This window comes from Eretmochelys imbricata, chromosome 5 (genome assembly GCF_965152235.1).
Source record: "Eretmochelys imbricata isolate rEreImb1 chromosome 5, rEreImb1.hap1, whole genome shotgun sequence".
Classification (NCBI taxonomy): Eukaryota; Metazoa; Chordata; order Testudines; family Cheloniidae; genus Eretmochelys; species Eretmochelys imbricata.
This window is the reverse complement of record NC_135576.1, coordinates 34,731,445-34,746,777: the sequence shown is the minus strand read 5'-3', so window position 1 is coordinate 34,746,777 and position 15,333 is coordinate 34,731,445. Positions and strand designations below refer to the sequence as shown.

At 40.8% G+C, this 15,333-nt stretch overlaps 2 protein-coding genes across 5 annotated transcripts in view; one reads left to right on the top strand and one right to left on the bottom strand.

Annotated features, from left to right (window-relative positions):
- Window positions 1–15,333, top strand: part of CDC20B (cell division cycle 20B) — a 52,993-nt gene that overhangs the window by 340 nt on the left and 37,320 nt on the right. The window contains exon 2 of the mRNA XM_077817241.1: window positions 82–153. Within this exon, the coding sequence (XP_077673367.1) occupies window positions 82–153 (72 nt within the window). The remainder of the gene's footprint in view (window positions 1–81; window positions 154–15,333) is intronic.
- On the bottom strand, window positions 8,044–13,098 carry GPX8 (glutathione peroxidase 8 (putative)). Of its 4 annotated transcripts, none has more exons than XM_077816276.1 (3): window positions 12,895–13,098; window positions 11,991–12,252; window positions 8,044–8,207 (listed from the first exon to the last, which is right to left on the bottom strand). In XM_077816276.1, the coding sequence occupies exons 1-3, from the start codon at window positions 13,096–13,098 to the stop codon at window positions 8,044–8,046; spliced, it is 630 nt and encodes a 209-aa protein (XP_077672402.1). The 4 variants fall into 4 exon arrangements, with proteins under 4 accessions (XP_077672402.1, XP_077672404.1, XP_077672405.1 ...); XM_077816278.1 differs by having other exon boundaries at window positions 13,048–13,098; XM_077816279.1 differs by having other exon boundaries at window positions 11,991–12,126; window positions 13,048–13,098.

Here is a 15,333-nt window from a genome sequence, read left to right as displayed (position 1 = left end):
TGATTTAGACTGGGGATAAAAATAGTTGTTGCTCAGATGATACATTTAACAGCATTGTTTGTACTTCTGTATTTTTTTAAGGAGAAAGTAATGAAAACACTTGGGAAAGATCTTAAGCAGATGAGAAAACAAAGTTTACAGAAGTTCACTAAGGTAAGTACATATACAAAAAAATCTGCTTTGTATATTTTTTAGGGGCAGGGAGGAAGGGACAGAAAAAATAGAACATCTATATAATAATGAACACAAAAATAACATTTTAAGAGATTTTTTCCCTGTTATTAGAGTCACCTCAAATGAAGCTCATTTAAATGCATAATGTGAAACCGTAGACAAATGTACATAAGCTACTTTCGTGGCAAAGTGGCAGTGATATAATGAAAACTTCAGAAGTAGATCCTGGGATTCTTTCTTCATAGGGTTATGGGGACCGATTACTGAATATAAGCTACTTGATCTGGTTGAAGTGGGTGCAGGCATGTGGGGAGATGCCTGTCCATGAAGCATCACAAGCCAGCTGGCACATACTTGTGTGGTTGCATGGTAAGGAATAGAAGAAACAATGAAGAGTGAAAACATAGTGGATAGATCTAAACTTAGAGTTTACCATGTGTTAATCACCAACAGTGTGCTTGGCAATGTACAAGATGCAAAATACAGACAGCCCTTACCTCAAAAGCTTACAGTGTAAATCTGGTGAGTCATTTTAGTAGAATCCTAAGTGAGATTCAGATACACTTAGGGATGGAGGCAATGTAAAGGGAGACGCCTAGACTGGAAATTTTAGAGCAGATAAACAGGGTGCATTAAAGACAGAATATAGTACAGAAGTGTAGTAATCACTGACACGCAAGTATATTACTATACTGTTAAGTATCAAGGGATAGCCATGTTAGTCTGTATCCACAAAAAACCAACAAGGAGTCCGGTGGCTCCTTAAAGACTAACAGATTTATTTGGGCATTTACTGTTAACATTCATACAAGCAATACTATTGGGAAGGCACAATGCTAGACTAAACATGTTGAACAATAGCTAAGCTATAGAAAGCTGTCTGTGGGACACAGAAAATGGCCAAGAAGCACTGATGGAGCACAAGGATGTGACAGTTTGGCAGTGCATTGCTAGCTGGCTGTTGAGAACTTGATATATGAACAGTTGCTAGCTGCATTCCACGTTGTTGCATTCAAAAGCATCATGGAAGTCATGGAAATAGCAACCTCTTGTGGACTGTGATGGGAATCAGATCCATATTAACCAACTCATTCATTTGGCTTCTGCCTAGCCGTGGCAACTGGACAAGTAATTGTTCATATAGGTGGGGTTTTTTTTGATAATTCAGGAGTATTGCAAGATAGAATTCCTTTTGAGTGGTATAAGAGCCCAGTTTTGAAAAGCAAAGAGAAAGGACCACAATCTGTCCTTATTTACATCCATACAACCTCTTTGGTTCTGCCTTCAGTAACATCCATACAGCTCACTACCCATATGAGTCCTAAGATCCAAATTTATAATAATTAAGCACCGTGAAGGTGAATTTTTATCAGCAACATCAATTTTGCTCATTACGGGCCTGATACAAAGGCCCATTGAAGTCAATGGGACTACTCACATGCTTAAAGTTAGCCACATGCTTAAATGCCTTGCTGAATCAGGGCATGAGCTAGAATGGTTACCAAAAAAGGGCAGAATTTAGCTTGATTCTTATTTAAATTACACCAGTGTTAATCCAGGGTGATTCCAGTTAAATCCAGTAAAACTGATGTGAATGAAAAGCGAATCTAGTCTAACACTCTCTGAAGTTTTGGCTGACAGTTTAGGGCCTGATTCAGATCTCACTTTTTACTGCTTTACACTATTGTAACTCAACTGACTTCCTTGGAATTAGTCTGTATTACCAGTAATTTAACTAAGATCAGAATCATGCCCTTGATATTTATTGCATGTAAGTATTTACATTTTGGGTTGAAATACATATTGAGTTAATTTTGAAAGAGGTTAGCAACATTGAAATTAGATGGAAAATGGAGTGATTGCTCAAATGGCTCTTTAACTTTTCCATCACTCCACTTTGCAAAGTTCCTGTTACGAATAAAATTCAGTCACACCATCTTTAAAAAGGAAATATGTTGCCTTGCTCAGACTCCCTGTGTCTGGTAGGCAGTGTACTGTTAGCTGGCTGCTTTATGTGAATCTAGCAGTCTCTACTACACTGTCACCTGCTGCAGGGACAGCTCCCTGTTATTTTAATGAGATAGACTATGAAGACATCAGGATACCAACTTGTGAGAACATTGGTGGTAACTAAATGTGTGTGCTAGGAAGGCAGTGTATTGTTAGCTGGTTGAAAATCCGACACCAGCTAACTTACACCTGCTATCTTATTGCACATACTGTGATCGTCCAACTGCAGCAAAACTTATTTTACATGACAGGTTTCAGAGTAGCAGCCGACTTAGTCTGTATCCGCAAAAAGAAAAGGAGGACTTGTGGCAACTTAGAGACTAACAAATTTATTGAGCATAAGCTTTCGTGAGCTACAGCTCACTTCATCGGATGCATTCAGTGGAAAATACAGTGGGGAGATTTATATACACCCATTGTTTCACGTTCTCTGTGTATATAAATCTCCCCACAGTATTTTCCACTGAATGCATCCAATGAAGTGAGCTGTAGCTCACGAAAGCTTATGCTCAAATAAATTTGTTAGTCTCTAAGGTGCCACAAGTCCTCCTTTTCTTTTTATTTTACATGGTGCATCTTGTAGGCCCTTTTTATTTTCTGCTGTAAAGGGTATAATCAAACAATAGTGAAACCTAATATTTACTGTTATCGCTGTTTCACACACTCCTGTTATCCAAAGTACAAAGAGAAAACTTTTGTTTAGCTCTTATAATGCTTTTAAATTTTGATCAGCACTTAGAGACCAATATAATAGGAGGCCTTATAAATACTTAAGTCAGATAGACAGATAGTAGAATTCAAACCAACAAGCAATGACTTTCCTAAATTCTTTCCTTTGAAATGTTCTTGCTGTTTTATATAGAATATGTCAATACATTAATAAAACAACATTAGGCAAAATTTACATTTTTTTCAATGAGCAATTAAAAGCTGATAGAGTTTAAAAATTGACAAACCCAAAGGTGTTCAATCAAATGTCCTACCAAATACCCCAAAATTATATTTTAGTGTCATCATGACATTTCCACTATTGTACTGGCGAGAGAGGAAAGGGGAACAGTGTCTTGAAAATGGTTCCTGTCTTCTCCAAGTGCCTTCAAATTTGTCAACATTTTTGTGGTTCTGAAGTACTAAAGATGTATGTAGTGTTTCTAGGGGTTCTCACCAGTTCCACAGAGAGAAGAACTCTAATCTGAATGTTATGATCCTGCATAATGAAGATCAAAGAGATTGATTTTTTTCATGTTGTTAACACACATATATATATAATATACCGGCTACAGTCACTGCATTACTGCTTTGCAAGAAATATCAGCCTCATACTGAATATTGTTTAATTTCTTTCCCTGTCCTTATGTTAACACACTTGATGGGTACAATTCCATTAGGTTCCGAAAACCACTCAATTCCCACTGACTTTCTTGGGTGTAAAAGGTGCTTAGAACTTTTTGGGACTGGTCCCTTTATCCTTGTGTATCGTTTCTCTGTTCTCAATGATTTTTGCAACATCTCCTATTGTAGCATTACTTGTCAATATTATTAATGTTCTATTAACTCCTCTTCAGGATCACTAATTCAGATGTTCAGGAAAACTGGGGTTATTGTCTTCTGCAGCACACTTATTGGATGCCTCCCTCAGATCAATGCACTGTCATTTACCATTCACATTGCTAGCCACTTTGTCAGTTTTCTGTTCAAGGGAAATGGTTTATAGCCAGCTAATTTAAATTAATTTTAAAAGAAATAAACTTTGTTTCTTGATAGGAGTATTTCAGTATTAGCTTAAGGCATCTACAATCCTGGTGTCCAAATGCTGGTATTCATTTGATGAAATCCATGCCTTGTATTTGTATCTAGGCAGTTCTTATTTAAAAAAAAAACAGACTATTTCATTATATGAGCTCCCAGGTAAGCCAAGTAACACATATACCCCATCATTCTTGCAAACTCTCCAAGTGAAGACCTCCCAGTGAAACAGCATGTGTGTATATGTGGAAGGCTTGCAGCATTAAGGCCCATAATAGAACTAGTTTTGTGTATGTGCTGATTAGGCAGTGTATTGTTAGTTAGCTGTTGTTCACATACCAGCAACTAAATACACTTCCACATTAGCACACAATCTTGCATCAATATTTAGACAAGTAGATTACAAGTGGTTATTATGAGCCTCTCTCTGTAAAGATTGTGGGCCAGATGCTGAGCAGATCTGGCCCACAACTGTAAATGTGTGTTGGCATAGATCCATTGACTTTAGTGGCCACTAAGCCAAATTATACCAGCAGAGTATCTGGCCTGTAGATATTGTGGCTTGTTCGACATCAGGAGTTAATATGTTTGGGTCTGATCCTACAAAATTTTACTTATATGAATAATCACATTGACTTCAAAGGGACTACTTGCACATGTGAGTATTGCTTTAAGGTTTAGGTCCCATATGAAAATGTGCATTTCATACAATAGTATGTAATGTAACTTTATAAGCTGGAAACATTCAGAGAGGATATAAAAAGATTCCTAAGGGAACCAGAGACACAGTTTGGGAATTGTTTGGTTTTGCTTGACACTACTTCTGTTGGTCGTTTTGGGGTCAGAACATCCAACAGAGAGGAGGTAAGATACTCCAGCTCAAGTCAGGTTGGTTGAAATGTATTTGGAAAATTTATATTCCTGGTGGCTCTTTACGAAGGAAAGGAGTCCCAGGTTAAACCATTCCTGCTGTAGATTATGGGGAAGAAGTAAAGATCTGTGGAAATGGGTAATCATTTGATTTCCAAGATATACCTAGACACCAGCGCTTAATTTGTGCCAGGGCTTGCCAGGGCTGAGCCCCGGCACCTCTAGGCTTGGCAGTTCATAGCCCTGGTACCTCTGGGCTTGCTGCATCAATTATGAAAGTAAAAAAAAATGTTGAGCCCTGGCACCTAATTGCTTGAGCCCTGGCACCTCTTTCATTACCAAACACACTTAAAGGACTCAAGACACAAGTTTTCCTTCAGGTTTCCCATTGGAGAGCTCCTTGCTCTCCCCTGGGTCTCTTCCTCAGCCAGCTCAGTACAAAGGCCTCTGGCCCTCAGGAAAAAACCATCAGTCTACACTCCTCCCCAGTCACCCTCAGACACTGCTGGCTTTTCTCCCTTTTAAGTCGTACACCCTACCCAGGTGTGGTAGGGTGGTACTAATTGAATAGGGCTGCCAGGCCCCATGCCTCCTGAGCCAGAAAGGGGCAGACTGCCCTGTCACAATGTCCTTTACTCTCACTACCAGCCTGGATGGAACTACTAGTCGGACTAATGACTCTGAGGTGAATGCCCCAAATGCCTATCGTTCCCACTCCCCAGCACCTTTGTGTGGATTACAAAGGATATGTGGTACAGTTTGCCTCTTACCTAATCTCTGTGAAATTAGTATCCACCACAAAGCTGTGTGAATAACTGCACATTAATGACTGCTGTTTACTTGTACCTACATTCCACAAACAGTCAGGGCTGGATCAACCGTTTGTGGGCCTGGCGCCAAACGTATCTGTGGGCCCCCATGGAGGCAATGGAGCATGGTGCGAGGAGGTCAGTCCCCAGAGCAAGGGGCCAGCCAGGGGCAATGAGGCATGGCATGGCAGGGGCGGCCCAGCTCCGCCCAGCCCAGTGCGAGGGCACTGTTTACAAACCAGCAGTTGCCAGACGTCCAGTGGCCCGCCTGGCCCTGTGCTGCCAGCGTGTCCCTTCCCCTCAGGGGGTGGGCCCATGTTGTGCCACACAGCCCCCCCCCGCCCAACATCCCCCAACTCCCCGTGGCCAGAGCCCCTCAGGACCCACTATACCCAGCACCCACCCCAGACCCCTCCACAAATGCACAGTGCCCTGCACAACACCAGCCCTGCCCAGCGCCCCCCAGCCCACAATCCCACCACAAGTGCCCAGCACCCCCCCACAGAACCCCCACACCCTAGTGCCCCAACAAACACACCTCCCCCCCCACAGACCCAGAAGAGACCCACTCCCCCATGCCCTGCCTCTCGGCCACACTCACCTGCCCTGCTGGGAGGTGTCTGTCTGCCAGGCTGAGCTGGCAGTGCAGCCAGGGTTGGTCCCGGGGCAGGGAATCGCTCCGGCCCCTTGGGAGTGGCGTGATCAGCCAGGCCAGGGCCTGCCCTGGCCAGGCTCCCTGAGGGCCCACTTGCCTGGAGAGGCCCAGCCAAACCCCTCTCCCCCCACTGTTGTCCGCCCCCACCGGCTGAGACCTGAGACTGGCCACGCTTCTGTACCAGTCCCAGGCAGCTCAGCTCCGGGAGACAGGTGGGGCCAGACAGGTGGTGGGAAGCAGAGACTTCCCGGAGCCGGGGCTGCACTGGGGTCCGGGCGGGGGACAGAGACAAGTAGGAGTGTGGGGATGGGGACGGTGACGAACCCTCAGTCAGCCGGCAGGCAGGCTGAGAGGAGCAAGTGGTGGGTGGGGGAGCCAGCGGGGTTTCAGGGCGCAGTGCAAGCAGAGCAGGCCGGGGCCCCTTCTGAGCATGGGCCCGGCTCCATGGCGCCATTGTAAACCCGGCACTGTGAACAGTACAAGGGTGAAATTCCTCCCTCCAGCTTGGCCCCATGTGCATCGGCAGATTCGTTTCTAGTGTTTCCAGTGCTGCTCTCCGTCCAGGTTTCTGGCATTGAGAACAACTTCACCTTCTACTTTGGCAGTTTTGGCTATGCCTCTTCCCTCCCCAGCAATGCCTTCTTTTGGCCTAGGGGCTCCCCAATGAAGCCACAGCCTCCAACCAGATTCAGCTTCAAGATCCTCACAGTTTCCCCTCTCCCACACCACAAATGGTGAGAAAGTGTGAATACTTTACTATCTTTGGTTTGAAAATGCCACACATAACCAGCCATCTTTATTCATCATTACACTTCAGCTCTTCCAGATGTGATATTTACTATAGCGTATCCACTCTTAGAATTATTCTAGTAATTTATCCTGCTTTGTCTCAGACTGTAAAATACAGCCACAATGCCTGATGAATCCCAGCTTGTCTGCTGCTTGATTCACAAAGTTTAGCAATCTAAGTTTGCCTAGCTCCAAATAAAATAGGGGCCGATCTTATCATTGCTTTAGTGTTAGATTCTCCAGAATGCTCTCACTGTGTATGGCTGCACAGTGTCACAGAACATTTTGTGAAATATATCAAAATACACACAATGTAGGCTAGGAACCATTTTGTGATTTTTTTCTTTTTTAATAAACAATCTTCATAGAACTATCTATTTACAATTTTTTTTAAAACTTAGTTTGTAATTTTCACAATTCATCAACCTTCCTCTGTTAATGTAGCAAAGCTGGTATTTTCAGTGGCATTCAGTTTTAACTACTCTGGTGTGATGCTTCTGGATTGATACAATGGCCCTAAAGTAATTCAGTCACAGAAGTTTCATGATTGGCAATCAAATATAAAAAAATCCCCAACACTTGTTACAAGTAGCTGGGAAACAAAGCTCTTGGCTTGATAAATTAGTCAACTTCATACTCATACAAACCCTCTGTCTTCTTTTTTAATCATTTTCATGTTGGTGACATTATTAACCATTGGCAGCAGTGTGAACTTACAGGGCACATTAGCAATTTTATGCCAAACTAAGGGTCTGATCCTGCAAAATTCTGAGTGCCTTGCAATTCTCATTGACTTTATTGGTGCTCAGTATGTCGCAGGATTGGGCCCTATATTAGCGCTTAAATAATTTGTAATTATTCTCAGTACTGCCATTAAAACCAAAGAGAAATTTAAACATTTGATGGTCTAGCTTCTAGCATCATTTAACAGGAATGTATTAAGATTGTCTATACATGCGGTAAAATGGATTCACAGACTGAATGGCCTTTTCAGAGATCTTCTTTCTTTTTCAAGATGATCTGCCTGATCAGGGATGCTACTTCTGGCTTGATGTTTTCTATGGGCTCTTCAGGTCTCCAAAATTTCACAACTTTACCTTCTGGGCTGACAAGATACTTCCAGAAATTCCACCTAGGCTCTTTCTTTGAAGAATCTGCAGAAAAGGCATCAGATACTTTTAGTGGCCTCAAATACTGCTATCCTTGCAATTGCTTAGCCACAGAGCAGCTATTCTTTAACATTCATTTGAAAAAAGGAAAATCCCATTCTGTGTTAAGTCTCTTGATCTGGATGTTTGGATGGTTCTATTGATCGAGGAGGGTGAAATGAAAGACTTTTCCCCTTCTCTTTGAAGCAGTGTAAGAGCCAAATACTCTCTTCTGCTTCCTGGGGAGCATGACATGGGAGAGCGCTGCCACCTCTGTAGTTAAACCTCTTCTCCCTGCCCTACAGATGTCCCTCAGTAAGGGCTCCATAGTATTTCCAGCTCTATGGGCTAGCAGGGGGCAGGTGGGTACAGGAGATGGGGATGTTGGGGGTGATGGCTGGGTCAATTTCTGCATGATTCTACCCCCTCAGTCTCATGAGGCAAAGCCTCAGAGGTTACTCTGTCCTATGGAATTTCTGGGAGTGGAGGTTTCTGGGGACGACAGGCTGTTAAGAAACACCTGGCAGCATGGCTCCCAAAGGCAGCAGCAGTAGAGTCCCTTGCCTTTGCCATGTCCCTGGAGACCCTCATGGATCCTGCAGATTTAGCTGGTGGAGCCCCTGGCCCTTTCTTGGGGGAACTCATAGCCTGATGGAAGAATTTAAAGAAAATTGTGAGTTCAGAATTATCACTTCTATAGGGGAATAAGCCATGTAGTGGAGAATAGGGTCCTACATTAATTCATTAAAAGTAGCTTGGCAGAATTTGATGGTATTTTTTTTTCATTTTGATGGATAATATCAATGTTTGTTTTTAAGTAATTTTAAATTTTTTTTCAATTTAAATTTTCACAGTTGCATAAAACTATGGGTTTTAGGCATTTTTTCTGATTTTTAACAATTAACATTTTCATAGTAGCGGGAAATTAGGGGTGTATGAGGCAATGGGGGTATCAGACAATATTTATTTAATGACAGCAGACGGTTAGATTTAAAAAGTTAAAGCTTTATAACCGATGAAACACAAACTGTCACATCACATGTCAAAATATACAGATATACAAAGTAAATATCCTTAAGTCAACTCTAATAAGTTCTTAAGCTGCACTTTTCTTACTTTGCTTATCTGTAAATTTCAATGATCATCAATTGAAATATTTTTCGTCATTTGTGTATATACTGTGAAGTCGATGTGTACTGACATTTACAGATACAAATCTAATCCTTCCAAACCTAATTAAAAGCCATTGGCCCAAGTCTGCCACTGAACCATATTCATAACTTCCACAGCCTTAATAGGAATTTTCCATGCCAAGGGATGGCGGGATATGTTCTATGTCATGTTGACCCTTTTCTGTTTAATAATTGTATCTTGATTTAATTGTTATATCTAGGATCAAGCTGAATTGCACACAGTGCAAGTCAGAAGAGAAGGTCTTGGGGTGGTATAAACTCACCATTGCCCTTCTCCTGATTCTGGGCTAGAATACAGAGCTAGACTCCCAGTGTAAATTAGAGCAGCTTGATGACTGCTCTAATTTACAGCAGCTGCAATAGTTCCCACGGTCCAAAACCACTGCTGGGGATCAGTGAGATTTAGCAGTGTCCTGAGCATAACCCCATTGCACTGGCCAATCTCCCCTTTTGCTGTTACATTGGGATGAAGGAGTGAAATGACAGTGCTTAATTTGTGCCAGGGCTTGTCAGGGCAGAGCCCTGGCACCTTTAGGCTTGGCAATTTATAGCCCCGGTATCTCTGGGCTTGCTGCATCAGTTATGAAAGTAAAAAAACTGCTTCAGCCTGGCACCTAATTGCTTGAGCCCCAGCACCTGTTTCATTACAAATTAAGCACTTCATAAGAGACTCTGCACCATCTCTATGCCACTGGAGGATCCTCCTTGCACTAGGATGATTGCTCTGGATATACTAGTTGTATGGTCAGAATCAATGGGTGGTGTAGTGTAAAACTGTCCCAGTGTGGCTGAGAATTTGACCTAGAAAGTATTAAATGTATAAGAGAGTGAAAATATCATCCTCTTTGGGCAGAAGCTGCACAGTAAATTCCTTTGAGGCAGGGGACTGCGGGAAGGGAAAGGATGAATTTCATAAAATACTTTCAAAATATACAAATAGCAAATAAACTGATTTTTTGTCTATGTCAAACAAGGTATTATGCATTTTAGAACAGAAAGAGTGAATGTGGTATCTCTCTCCCTCCACGGGTATGGATAAGTATTTATTTAATGTAGTGAATGGGGCATAGTCTGCACTAATTTACACCATCTGTAATGTAACTGAAGTCAAACACTCTCCTTGTCTTAATGATCATAATGCTATCTGAGGGGATATTAGGATTGAAGGGAGTATAAACTAGTGCAGAATTTGATCCATTGTTTTTAGTTAGGTGAAAAGAAAACATATTTGAAATTCAGACTGGTGAAAAGATTTACAAAATCTGCAGTATCTTGTTGTTTTGCTAGTGATATGGCAAGTGATTTTTGAAACTTATCCTCTTTAAAAGTACTTAGTTGGCCCCCATCACCAGAGCAGCTGAGCACCGCATACTCATGGAACCCTATGAGGCTGGGAAGCATCACTATCTCTGTTTCCTAGATGAGGACCTGAGGGTAAGTGACTTACTCAAAGTCACAGAGGAAAGCTGTGACAGAGCATAGAATTGAACATATCTCTCCCAAGTTACGGGCTAGTTCCCTGACAACTGGACCATCTTTCCTCTATTATACAGAAATTCAATGGTAACCAAAGACCTGATCCAAAGCACATTGAAGTCAGTAGGAGTCTTTCAATTGGCTTAATTGAGCTTTAATTTAAGCCCTAAGTAAATACAGCCTCATTCCTATTTGTGAGAATACAGGGCCCATACCTACAAACCCCTACTCATATGAGTAAGTTCCAGTGGCTTCTCATGTGAATGAGGCATAGTTGTGTGAGTAGGTTTTGCAGATTGGATCTCAAAAATTTACAAAATGAGTTAATGTAAACCAGTGATTATTTCCCACTGTTCATGCATAACTTGCATCTAAGTCAATAAGATATACATGTCTGGTAAGAGGGGAATTTGCTGATCTACACATGTTTGTATTAACTGTTGAAATATTAAGAAATATAAGACAATAATGACAGGTTTCAGAGTAACAGCCGTGTTAGTCTGTATTCACAAAAAGAAAAGGAGTACTTGTGGCACCTTAGAGACTAACCAATTTATTTGAGCATAAGCTTTCGTGAGCTACAGCTCACTTCATCGGATGCATCTGATGAAGTGAGCTGTAGCTCACGAAAGCTTATGCTCAAATAAATTGGTTAGTCTCTAGGGTGCCACAAGTACTCCTTTTCTTTTTGCGAAGACAATAATGGAGATTTCTCTATTAAATTCTCTCAGAAAGATTAATATAGTGTTTTGAACAACTTTTCATATAAAATATTTTGTAATGATAATAAAAAATAGACAACAACAGTTAAATCAGGCCATTACATGTTTGCTTTAAAAATAATATTGTAAAGAGCAGGTAACATTTTGGTTAAGAGTAACCTCATATAAATTTGAAAAGATTTGGTTTAATGTTTTAGAAATCTTTGATTAATTCCTAGCAGATGGAAACTGAGATGTCTTCTGTCCCTGTTCCTTCTCCTCCCTCCCCTCCCATTTCTTTACCTTTCTGTTCTTCTGCCATTTTTTCTGTTCTCCCCTTATGTTTTGGGGAAAAAATCAATATAAATGAAAAAAATTGCAATGATATGCAGCATAATATATAATAGGCAAATATTTACCTATCAGAAATTTAAATGCAGGTTCTGTTTCAGATCCTAGAATCTTAATTTTGTGGAAAATAGGGAAAGTTGCTCCATAGTTTCCCTTGGCAAAAGATTCTATTTCCTGGCTTGAGCTAGGCTCCGATTCTCCAAACTGATTGCACGGAAAGGCCAGCACAGTGAAGTGGGATGGACCAAACTCTCTGTGTAATTCCTGCAGCGAGATGTAATTTTTGTCTGTGTGCTGGCAGTAACTGGCCACGTTTACAACCAAAGACGCCTTCAGAGAAATAGAAGGTGGAACATTTAGAAAGAAACGGCAAGTTCCTAAATTACTTCAAGTCTTAAAGATATAACTTTCAATAGCATAATCTCTCCTGCTTGAATACTATCTTTGACCATTGGAGCATAATCTCATTAGATATATTAAGAATATCAGAAGCTGAAATCAGGTATTCTTTAAGATACATTCTTTTAATAAAAATCATTAGACCCTTGAAAAGGATAAAATGTTTTTAAATTACAGTTTAGTTTTAAAAGCACACATGCAAAGTCAGACATTTAAGGATTGTGCATAATAAACAGTCTCACATTATATATTTTAGATCAGCCTCTAAAATATAATTGCAATATGCTGACATTCTTCGCTACTGTGGTTAAAATATATTTGTTGCATTGTTAGAGCATTTCAGTTATAACAAATCATATTGAATGACCATTTTACATTATTCATTATCACTAAACTTAATATAGCATCTGTACTGCTAGTTTAGCACTAAATACTGAAGGAACAGGGGATTTTAGCAAACATCTTTATCTCCCCATAATGCTACAGTGTTTTTACCATATGTAAATTGAGTATATCTGTTGCTCTCTAAAGTTTTAGTAAACAAAGAAATAGTGCTTTGAAGATGCAACTTACTTTGCCTCTGTACTTCTCCAGAGAAACGGTCCTCCCTCTGGAATCTTTCACTTCAAAAGAATAAAAATCTTTGATTTTAGGTTTTAAGAATTTGAGCTGCAACAGGCAGAGCATCACTGTACACAAAACCATTGACAGGAAAACAACAAACACCCTTGCTTTGGGCACTGAACATTTTAAAGGATAAGTTGCGAGAGGCTCCATTTTGGAGAATTTTGAGGGAAGCCTCAGCAGGCCTGGAATGTGAGGCGGAGCTGAAACATGAAACCTGCAGCTACTCTACACAGACCATTGTAGCTGCTCATTTTGTCCCAAACTTCGGAGAAATGTTTCTGGGTTTGAAAGCTGCTGCTGGTTCCCCCAGACGTAAGCCAGTATGAAACACTAGTTTGATAATATGCACAAATGTCTCTCAGCGAGATAGAAATAAATTAAAACTCAGTGCCAATTACATTAAAAAAATAGTTCCGCTTAACTGGCCCACACAAATAGATTCAGAGACCATGTTCTCTTGTCATTGACATTAATTTTACACCCATGTAACACCACTGACTTCAAGGGAGGTAGGGCCTGAACCAAAGCCCATTGAAATCAATGGAAACACTTTGGGTCTGTTGTGCAAATGCCTGTGCTCTAAGTTGTTCAAGGTAGCAAAAGTTTAACTCAGTTTGTTACATAAAATTGTTCATAAAATTCAGCAAACATGAAAGAACAAATTAATCCAGACAAAAATGGTCTATTGACTCCACCCCAGGACTGCGTTAAGACTGTAACTGGAAATAAATGGAGTATAGAACTGGAAATTAATAGATCCAAATTGGTGTGTTGGAAATTAGGCCTAACTGGCAAACAAAATAATAAGGGGATGGGCTATTCTGCCCACCACTTCCTGTTGGGTCCTTAAAAAAAGACATTGTGGGGGAGGTGGGGAGGATCAAAATGGTTGAGAGGTGAGCTAGAAGTGAGATTTACCATCGTGGCTTCCACTTCCATCTTCTGAGACCCCAGAATCTAGCACAACACTGTTGGACCTTCACTGTCCTGATCCTGAGAGATGTCCTGGCCAGACTGGACCAGAAACAGTGACCCAGATGACATCACTGGCTCTGGCTAAATTCCAGATGCCACTTAGAATGTGAGACTTGGTTTCCTGCTGTCTTACCTTATGTATTCTCTTTCCTGTCTCTCTTCCTTTCCTTCTGTTTTATAAGAATCTGTTTTCACCAGCCAAGACTGCATCTTTTGTAACACTGCTGTGAGACCATGACCAGCTAGGCAGCTAAAAGCAATGTATGGATGCTGGATGCTGGTACAAGTTTGCCAGGTTTTGGAGGGGCTGATAAAACCGTGTGCTGAGCCCACATTCCTTTAGCAATGAGGTTGCAGGTGAAAGTCAGCACTAGAGACAGAAGCTGAATTTTCTATCTTTGCTGTTCTCTTCTCTTCTCTTCCCTTTGGTACATGTTTGACTTATTTTGTCTTCAAGGAAATGAGACTGTACCTTTAACAACACCAGGCCCAGGCCATCTCAACTTCTTTTTGTTTCACCAAAAAAGGCTAGTTATTACCATCATTAATACCATCTAAAAGACTGTCAGACTGAAGGATTTCCAGATAAAACTCTAAAGGGAAATGGAATGAGGGATATAGTTAAAATCCTTAATTAATACATTACATTTCAAATGCTTTAACTGTTTTTTTTTCTTTTCTGTATGTTTAATAAAAAGTTTAAAAGATTTTGAATGATGTGTTTGTCATGGAACTAAGCAGTGTCTGTACCCAAGCCCCTGAATCATGTTCAACTGTTTAGTGTTGTCCAGTGACAAGCTCATATTAACATCTTTTACTCTCTGAGCCCATTTATTCCATTGAATTTGACGCAATAGGTCCCAATGAGCTTTGGGTCCCGTTGACTTCAATGAGCTTTGGATCAGGACATTAATCTGGATTTACCATTGAGAGAAAGTCAAGCTTAAACCATTTTTTTGGGGTGGGCGTGGTGTATGGAGAGCTAACACAGAAGATGGGCATAGTTTTGCTACTGTGTATCTGGCTTTTAATTCTGTCTGAGGACTGGAGAGGAAGAAGGGAATGCATCAGAAAGAAGTGAAGTTGCTTGAGGTTTGGAATCCCAGATATAGGCAGGTTAATTCCGGGGGGCTTCTCAAGAAAAATGTGAAGATGCTCTACAAGTATTTTAATGACACAATTCTGAAACCCTCTGCCTTTATTGTATTTTTTTAAAATAAGTCTTCCTCTGTGTCATTCTGGATCACACCTGTCAATTCCCAGTACCTGAACTGACATTTTTGAAGGCATCACTACATATCTGTGGCAAAAGTTGCACTTACTGGATTTTTTCTCTTTTCTTTTCTCTTATTTTGTTGGTTTTCCTCTTCTTTGGTTTTTTATACTCCTCCATCACTTCTGACCTCATGT

Bases quoted from the DNA above. Each gene is read 5' to 3' on its own strand.
- GPX8 (XM_077816276.1), bottom strand. From the start codon at position 13,098: ATGGAGCCTCTCGCAACTTATCCTTTAAAATGTTCAGTGCCCAAAGCA. The intron at 12,253-12,894 runs GTAAGTTGCATC...ATTTCTCTGAAG, and splicing joins TGGAGAAGTACAGAGGCAAA to GCGTCTTTGGTTGTAAACGT. The intron at 8,208-11,990 runs GTAAATATTTGC...CCTTTTCTGCAG, and splicing joins TGCATTTAAATTTCTGATAG to ATTCTTCAAAGAAAGAGCCT.